The sequence below is a fragment of the Aotus nancymaae genome, unplaced genomic scaffold (genome assembly GCF_030222135.1).
Source record: "Aotus nancymaae isolate 86718 unplaced genomic scaffold, 86718_ANA_hifiasm-v0.15.2.pri h1tg000003l, whole genome shotgun sequence".
Lineage (NCBI taxonomy): Eukaryota > Metazoa > Chordata > Mammalia > Primates > Aotidae > Aotus > Aotus nancymaae.
In genome coordinates this window covers 15,544,916-15,554,611 of record NW_026988414.1, presented here as the reverse complement: position 1 = coordinate 15,554,611, position 9,696 = coordinate 15,544,916, and the positions used below count along the sequence as shown (strand labels likewise).

At 42.0% G+C, this 9,696-nt stretch overlaps 1 protein-coding gene across 4 annotated transcripts in view; it reads right to left on the bottom strand.

Moving 5' to 3' along the window:
* Positions 1–898: 898 nt before the first annotated feature.
* The window catches only part of ASTN2 (astrotactin 2), a 976,097-nt gene continuing 967,299 nt past the window's right edge, over positions 899–9,696 (bottom strand). For all 4 annotated transcript variants that reach the window (XM_012472754.2, XM_064378516.1, XM_012472755.3 and 1 more), the window contains one exon: positions 899–4,460. In XM_012472754.2, the coding sequence (XP_012328177.2) occupies positions 4,223–4,460 (238 nt within the window). In that variant the 3' untranslated portion in view covers positions 899–4,222. The remainder of the gene's footprint in view (positions 4,461–9,696) is intronic.

The following is a 9,696-nucleotide window of genomic DNA, read 5'->3' as shown; positions in this document are numbered from 1 at the left end:
TGCTGAGAATGATGGTTTCCAGATTCATCCATATCCCTACAAAAGACACAAACTCATCTTTTTATATGGCTTCATAGTATTCTGTGGTGTATATGTGCCACATTTTCCCTGTCCAGTCTATCATCGATGGGCATTTGGGTTGGTTCCAAGTCTTTGCTATTGTAAACAGTGCTGCAATGAACATTCATGTGCATGTCTCCTTATAATAGAATCATTTTTAATCCTTTGGATATATACCCAGTAATAGGATTGCTGGGTCAAATGGAATTTCTATTTCTAGGTCCTTGAGGAATCGCCACACTGGCTTCCACAAGGGTCGAACTAATTTACACTCCCACCAACAGTGTAAAAGTGTTCCTATTTCTCCACATCCTCTCCAGCATCTGATGTCTCCAGATTTTTTAATGATCGCCTTTCTAACTGGTGTGAGATGGTATCTCAATGTGGTTTTGATTTGCATTTCTCTAATGACCAGTGATGATGAGCATTTTTTCATATGTTTGTTGGCCTCATATATATCTTCTTTTGTAAAGTGTCTATTCATATCCTTTGCCACTTTCGTAATTCCCACATAAACAGAACCAAAGACAAAAACCACATGATTATCTCAATTGATGCAGAGAAGGCCTTTGACAAAATTCAACAGCGCTTTATGCTAAAAACTCTCAATAAACTAGGTATTGACAGAACATATCTCAAAATAATAAAAGCTATTTATGACAAACCCACAGCCAATATCATACTGAATGGGCAAAAACTGGAAGCATTCCCTTTGAAATCTGGCACTAGACAAGGATGCCCTCTCTCACCATTCCTATTCAATATAGTATTGGAAGTTCTAGCCAGAGCAATCAGGCAAGAAAAAGAAATAAAGGGTATTCAATTAGGAAAGGAGGAAGTCAAATTGTTTCTATTTGCAGACAACATGATTGTATATTTAGAAGACCCCATCGTCTCAGCCCAAAATCTCCTTAAACTGATATGCAACTTCAGCAAAGTCTCAGGATACTAAATCAACGTGCAAAAATCACAAGCATTCCTGTATACCAATAACAGACTTAAAGACAGCGAAATCAAGAACGAACTGCCATTCACAATTGCTACAAAGAGAATAAAATACCTAGGAATACAACTAACAAAGAATGTAAAGGACCTCTTCAAGGAGAACTACCAACCACTGCTCAATGAAATAAGAGAGGACACAAACAGATGGAGAAACATTCCATGCTCATGGTTAGGAATAATTAATATCATGAAAATGGCCATATTGCCCAAAGTAATTTACAGATTCAACGCTATCCCCATCAAGCTACCAATGACCTTCTTCACAGAACTGGAAAAAACCACCTTAATTCTTTCTTTTAATTGGAATTCTCTAGGCCTTTCCCACCCAGATTTTCCTGGATGTCTGCACAAGTATCACTATATTACGCATGTTGTCTCTGTTGGGAGAAAAAAGAAAAAAAATACCCCACAATACATTGCATTGGATGCATGTTAACTCCTTTATCATTCAAGCTGGGAAACAACCCCTTGAGATGGGACCAGCATTGACTTCACTTTGTTGATGACAAACCTGAAGTCAAGTTACTCCTTTAAGGGCAAAAGCTGATGAATAGCAGTATAGTCAGATTCAAGCTTAATCAGGCTCAGACCATCACACCAGCACATTGGTGTTGTAATTTTCTGCAACTGTTGGGCTAAATTGTTCCTCAGGTTGGGTCAAGACAATAGAAAGCTCCAGCAAACTGATAGCTCTCTGAAAACCTGGGACCCAGGCCCAGCAACCTGATAGCCCTCTGATGGCCCATGTATACCCAGGAAATGGTATACATGAGAGGCATTTAGAAGCTCCACCTGTGTACTTAAAGAAACATCAACCCAATAATAGTAAACTTCCTGAAAGAGTGCCTTTGAGCTTAGATTGTGGGAGGTTGAGAAGTTTCCCAGGCACCAAGGTTGGAAGAATCCCTTTCTACTTTGTTTTCTTTTGTGTTACCCATTTTCCCCATATGGATCAGAGTCCTGGGGGGAAAAATGTCCTCAATATGTAGGTTTTCAGGAAGGGGATTGTCAATCTCATCAGTATTTCCCAAATTCAGAAGTGGGCATTGTTTTTTCTTTTTTACTCACCGCTATATAAATGAGGATAGGCATATTTTTAATGGCTTATGTTTTGCTGATAGTCAGTATCTTTTCTTCTTCTGAATCCCCACAGTGCTATACTCTCTTCTTTTAACAGATGTTATCTTTGTTTTATGATATACCTGACCTACATCCTATTTCCTCAAGCTAGGTAGCTTATTTGAGCAGATACTAGGGTGTTAAGAATTTATAACACCTCTTTGTACTCATTACCCTCCCAGGGAAGAGTACACTGGAAGCAGTGTGATTACCATTTAAAAGGATATTTCAATTATACCTCAATAAAGCTGTTTTTTCTTTTTTTAATAAAAATAAAGACAGGGTGTTTCACCATGTTGGTTAGGCTGGTCTTGAACTCCCGACCTCAGGTGATCAGCCTACCTTGGCCTCCAAAGTGCTTGGATTACAGGTGTGAGCCACCACGCCCGGCAATAAAGCTGTTTTAAAAATAGATAAGTAAAGGAAGATTCCAGTGTTGGAATGTCTCCCTCATGACCACAAGGATCTAAGCTACCATCACCTCCTTCGTGGAAAATGACAATGACACCCCTCTCTTTGGGGCCTTCCCCAATTCATCCTTCACCACCCTGTAGTGAGAATGATTTTCTTAAAGAACAAGTTGACTATTTTAGTCATATAAATAATCATGGATGCTTCAAGATAGTGTCAAACTTCTTGTCCAAAGCTTCCAATGCCTTGCTAAGCTCTCAGCCTCACCTTTTGACACTTCCTGTTTTGAACCCTACTCTTAAGGAAAGTGTTTTCAGTCCTTGAAAAAGGTGTACTGTCTCTTGTCTCTAGGCTTTTGTTCATATCTCCTCTTCCTGGAGCAAATCCCATCTTTCTGTTTTTTTAAACTGTCAAACAGGCTGGAGTCCAGTGATGCTATCTTGGTTCACTGCAACCTCTGCCTCCCAGGTTCAAGCAATTTTCCTGCCTCAGCCTCCCAAGTAGCTGGGACTGATTACAGGTATATGCCACCATGCCTCACTATTTTTTATTTTTTTGTATAGTAGAGATGGAGTTTCACCATATTGGCCAGGCTGTTCTCTAACTCCTGGCCTCAAGTGATCTACCTGCCCTGGCCTCACAAAGTGCTGGGATTATAGGCATGAGCTGCCATGCCTGGCAAGCAAATCCCATCCTTTTCACCTCTCTGTCTGACTTATTCCTCCTCATCCTTTGGGTTTAGGTATCACCTTTTCAAGAAAGCATTTCAGGAGCCCTCCAGTGTGTCTCATGCTCCTACAATGAGTGCAGAGAAGCTCCATTCTTCCTCTAGCACAGCTTGAAATAACCAGACTGCTTCTCTATAATTATTACTCGGCCTAAGTTCCCTGAGGGAAAGAAGCTTCTCTGTCTTTAGTTGTATATGCTCTGTGACCGGCACAGGGTCAATACTGAATAAGTGAATAAACAGAGGTCTCTCAAACACACTCCCTTGGTAAGAAATAACACCCAAGCAGAAAGAGAGACAAGAGGAATTTTTAATGCATGGACAGTCCTGCAGGGACTCTGGGGAGAGCCACAGGTAGCAGGAAGAGGCCGGGTCCCACAAACTCAATAATGTCCAGCAAAAAAGAGAGAGAAGTCCTTAAAGACCCATGCTTCCTCACTGCAACCATCCTGGTGCTGAAGAGGTCAAAACTGTCTCCTCTAGGGGTCAGGTCAAAACTGTCCCTTCATAGGTCTCCTCCAGGGGTCCAAGGCAGGAAGAAAGCAGAGTGTGGCAGGAAAGAGGAAGAAGAGCAAAGGCCGCTTGGTCTCCACCTGAAAGCTTCTGCCTCGGGGTTGACAGCCATCCATAAGAAAAAGGTTTAAAAAGGAGTGACTTTTGATAGAGTCAAATAATATCTTTGAAAAAATAAAAGATAGAGAAAAATGAGTAATTCCATTGGTTACAAAGGTCTCTGTCCACTATCCATAGGAGAAACAGTTTGCTTTGGCCTCGCTGGCAAGTTTCATCTGCTAGGCCCATCCTCAGCTGTCCCCCAGCCCACCCAGGCCCCAGGATCCAGGAGAATACTCTCCCCCTCCCACGGAGAGTCTCTGTGCTCATGGAGGGCGGTACCCTCCCTCACCGGCCCTTGGATTCCCCGTACGTGTTCCGGGCCATTGACACCATCTTCTCCTCGCATGTGATTTTGGTGTCCTTGAGGATGCTGTACCATACCATGCCTGCAGGTCGGATTTCCTCGCTGCGGCAGAAAAGATAGGGCACTGTTTCCACACGGCTCTGGATGTAGGCACTCCGCAGGAGGCTGGAACAGTGGCTACTCACCCTCTCCAGCCGCCGCAGAATCAGGTGGGCCTTCCTGAAAGGCAGGATGAGAGAGCCATGATTAAAGAAGTCCAGATCAAGAGTTAGGCCTTGGAGGTAGTAAGTAAATATCAACAAACAAAGGAGAACTTCTCTCAACTGTTTCCTTCCATTCCAGATCGGAGTGTGGTACTTCAAAGACTTATTCAAAAATTACCCTAGAACCTGTCTTCTTCAACTGTGCAATGTGTAAAAAATGAACGAGAGACATAGCCTTTAACCTAGTATTTTCACTTCTAGGATATGGGAGCCCTGGGATCCCTGGGAGTTTGAATGAAGGTTGCCAGCCTTGGACTCTGATGAAATGATATTATTATAATGATTAAAAAGCAACAAGAACAACTAAAAGTTATTGACACCATATGCTAGACACTGGGCATTCACTTTACATATATTTTAAATTTTTTATTTAGTTTTTACAACTGTCCTGAATGTATTGTTTTGTCTACTCCCTTTTAATGGGTGAGGAGCTCAAGCAAGGCTCAGAATAATGACATTACTAGACTAAGGCAAACATCAAGCTGGCCATTGGAGTTGGGAAGAATCTGAATCTAGGACCTACCACCCACAGTCCCTTTATGACTGTCTGTGTTCTCGCTTCGTGAATTCTTTCACACTCTTTTCTCCTAGTCTGGAAACTTTAAAATCTTGCTCTTTGTGATTCCCTTTCATCAAATATATATGTCCCCATATCAGAACTTTTCTGTGTCTCCTTTTTTCCCATCTTTAAAAGAGTGATGATGGTCTTACTCTCAAATTGAGTATGAGAAATGCCTAATGCCTGGCATAGAGCTCAGAGTAAGCTTCCAATAAATGATAGCTATTCTTATAAAAGATTGCTGGAATGCCTCCTCAGGATCAAGGTTACACTGAAGACTAGCCTTACCAAGAATCATCATTCTGTACTATGAAGGACATCAGTAAGAACTTAAGAGCCCTATATCCAGCACCAGAGAGGGAAGGGGAGAGATCTGATGGCTGCATAGACAAATAAAGCCAGGAAGGATTGTTGCAATTACCTAGTCTAGGGTTTTTCAAAGGTGGCACTATTGACATTCTGGGCTGGATATTTTTTTGTTGTGGAAACAATCATATAGGACATTTAGCAGCATCCCAAGGCCTCCACCTACCGCCAAGAGCACCCTTACCCAAGTCGTGAATTGCGAAAATTCTTTAGACATTGAAGAATTTTCAGTAGCACCCTTGCCCCAGTGAAATTGTCTTTAGACATTGTCAAATATCTTCTGGGGGCAAAATCACTGAAGTTTAGAACCACTGACCTAGTCTGATCCACTTCCATTAAAAATGGGGAATCTGAGGCTTAGAGAAAGGAACAGAATCTCTTTATCCCAGGTCACATTACAAGTCAGCTTCAGTGTCAAGATGTCTGTCTCCATGTGGAAACCACTTCTCTCTACATTCCAGCATCTTCAAGATGCCCAGGCACTCTGGGAGGCTACACAAAAGGTTCTCTCTCCTGCTGTCCTCTCCATGCCCCTCCGATACCACAGGAGGGAAGAAGTTTTACAACAACAGACCCCCACAAATGAGAGACTGTGTTAGGCACCTGCATAGCAGCTGAAAAAGGACCAGGCTTATGTGTGTACATTTTGTGGGCAAAATTTATGAGGTGCTTTTCAAAAAGTTCTCTTTGTATAGTTCACCACTTGGGTGGAATATTTCCTGAAGTGCCAAGAATTCATCACTTCATAATCACACTCTATCCACAGACCTCTCTCCCCTTGGGCAATCGCCCTCGCAAGAGGAGCCTGAGGAGTTTCTTTTCTATCCCTTCTCATTTGAATTCTTGCTTCGTTGTTTAGTAACTCTGTGTCCTGGGAACATTTACTTAACATCTCTAAATCTGCTTCTTCATTTGAAAAACGAGGCTGTTGTGAAGTTGAAAGAGATAAAGTCATTCCTTGCTGATTTATTGAACATTTATTATGTGACAGAGCTTCTGGTAGAAAAGACAAATAGAGATGACAATAGGAGTGACAAAAGTGGTTATAAAAGAAGTCATGACAGCTGTGTGAAGACAGAGGAAGGTAGTTAAGTAGGATCAAGGATGTCCAAGAAGGCTTCCTATTATAGTAGAAGGGAAACATGTGTTGAGTCTCTTAAATGAATCGGAGTCAGACAAATAGACAAAGAAAAGGAAAAGGTGGCCGGGTGCAGTGGCTCACGCCTATAATCCCAGCACTTTGGGAGGTCGAGGCGGGTGGATTACAAGGTCAGGAGTTCGAGACCAGCCTGGCCAACATGGTGAAACCCCATCTCTACAATACAAAAATAGGTCAGGCGTGATGGCGGGCACCTGTAATCTCAGCTACTCGGGAGGCTGAAGCAGGAGAATCATTTGAAACCAGAAGGCAGAGGTTGCAGTGAGCTGAGATCAGGTCACTGCACTCCAGCCTGGGCAACAAGAGTGAAACTCTGTGTCAAAAAAAAAAAAAACAGGAAAAGGCATAACCAGCACCAAGGTAAAAGTATATAGATAAGAGATGCATGGACATTCTGAGAATTTAGGGCTGCAATACAGTGTACAAGTGGGGACATAATGAAAACGGGAAAGAGCCAGGCTGTTGGAGCCTAGGAGCTAGGGCACTGGTCGTATGGAGTAATGGTACATCCACAGGCTCCAGAACACCAACTGCTCAAGTTCAAGTCCCAACTCAGCCACTTACTCTATGCAATACTGAGTGAACTGCTTCACCACTTCTCCCTTGGTTTTCTTACCTTACCCGCAAAATGAAAATAACTGTATCTACCAAAAAGTATTGTTTTAAAATAAAAAATAAACAAATACATTATAAACTGTCAATAAATGTTATCTATGATTACTGTCTTGAGAGTAAGTGGGAGAGTTATTGAAAGATTTCAAGAAGCAAAGTAACAGGTTTAGAACTGAACTGTTTAAAAATATTTCTGGTCGCTTGAGGAGAACTGAGTGGAAGAAGGCAAAACACAGAAAGAAAACAAGTGAAGGCCAGGCGTGGTGGCTCACACCTGTAATCCCAGCACTTTGGGAGGCCGAGGTGGGTGGATCATCTGAGGTCAAGCGTTTGAGACCAGCCTGGCCAACATGGTGAAACCCCGTATCTACTAAAAATACAAAAAATTAGCCAGATGTGGTGGTATACACCTGTATTCCCAGCTACTCAGGAGGCTGAGGCTGGACAATTGCTTGAACCCAGGAGGTGGAGGTTGCAGTGAGTCAAGATTGTGCCATTGCACTCTATCCTGGACAACAAGAGTGAAACTCTATCTCAAAAAAAAAAAAAAAAAAAAAAATGGAGTGCACACGCAAGTGTTAATTGTTTCCCATTGTTGTACTTACAGGTGTTGGTTTGATTTTTCTCTACAGTAAAAAGCTTCTTATTCTCTGTTTGCTCATCTATGCAAAGGGAACAGCAGATGGCTCACCTCATAAAGTCAGAGTGAGGGTTAAGTCAATACATGTCAAACTCTTAGAAAACTATTTGGCATACAGTAAGCACCTGATGTATGCTAGAAAGTATCATCACCATTATCATTCCTACCTCCACCATCACTCTCATTGTCATCATCATTATTATATCATTAGGTATATTTTGTGTGCTAGGCACTGGGACAGATATGACAGATAGTTTTAAGCCTTGAGTGTCTTTATAAGTCAGTGACAAGAGACAGGCAGACAGAAATATTAACAGCCTCTAATTTGAGGTCAGAGGACTGGGTTGAGGAACACACAGGGTGCTGTTCTGGGAATATAAAAGATGGACAGCAATAATCAGGTTGGAGACTCAAAGAGTAGTCTCTCAAGAGGATGCCACACCACAGCTAGGTCTTCAATAATGAAACAGGATTTTCAGGCAGATGAGAAGGCAGAGGAAATAGCCCATCCCAAGTTAGACTGGAGAGAACATAAACCACTAGTTGTTTGAAATAACCAGTGCAAAGAATAGGTGGGAGACCAGTGAGCTTGGCAGGGATCAGACCATACAGATTCTTCCAAGCCATGATGTAGTATTTGGATTTTATTCTGAGCAATAGAGACACATTTTCTGATTGGATAGTCACAGAAATAGGCAATAAATTTAAATACAAAATGAAGTTGGAAAAGACAAATCTTCCAACACACCAAATGCCCTTCTTCCAAAGGAACAGACATTTCCTCAGAGTCCTGGATCTCAAACAGACAAAGCCTCCTTTTGCATAGATTAGGAAAACGTAATTAGAGTGAGAAAATGATTTTGCCTTTAAGGAACACCTTAAGTTAGTAACAAAGGCAAAGCTAGAACCAGGGTTCCTGATCGAGAGTCAAGATGAAGTGTTGGCTCTGGAATCCCAAGTTTAAATCCTAGCTCTATGACTTGCAGCTATGTGGTTCGTGAGCAAATTCTTCAATGCCACTAATTCTTAGTTGTAGCATTCATAAAAGGAGAGTAACAGTTTTGTTGGGAGGATGAGATAATATGAACAATTTCCTTAGCTCTAAGTAAATGTCAGCAATGATGCAAGCAGAATATTATAGTAAGAAGGACATAAGCTTTAGAGCCCATAAGGGCAAGTTACTTACCCTCCCTAAGCCTGTTTTCTCTTGTGTAAATGAAAATAGAAATATTTATTTTGTAGTGCTGTTGTTAGGTTGAAATGAAATGATGGCTACAGGCATCCAACACAAGACTTTGTACATAACAGGCACTGAACCAATGTTTGCATTTAGAAAACAAAGAATTCAGAAAGTGAAGCCATGAAGAGAAGGGTTGGAGGAAGCCATGAAGAGAAGGGCTGGAGAGGAGAAGGAAGAGTGGGAGTGAGAGAGACCAAAGACAAAATGCTGGCTAATAAATTGTAGGCAATGGAGATCCATAAATCAAAAGGCCAGGCATGCTTCAAGCTTTCCCTAGAGGGGAAATCACAGGTCAGAGTGACCACTTTCCTCAAATACCAGAAGTGAAATCTTGCTCATTGGAGATAGGACTCAGACTCACTGAGACGGGAAGCAAGAGGTGAAGGAGGACCACCACGTGCTAATTTATTGTTGTATCAGCAGGCGAGACTGAGACAGGAATGGCTTGTGAAAGAGTCAGGGGCTGGGCCCAGATGCCACTTTTCTGGGACTGTCGAACCATTCTATTCCCAGCACCATTCCCCCACCAGCTGTTGACTCACTTATCAGACAGGACAGAGACCCAGTTTCTAAGGGGGCACTGAAACTGAAAAAAGAAGACAGGCAGGAAGAAAAC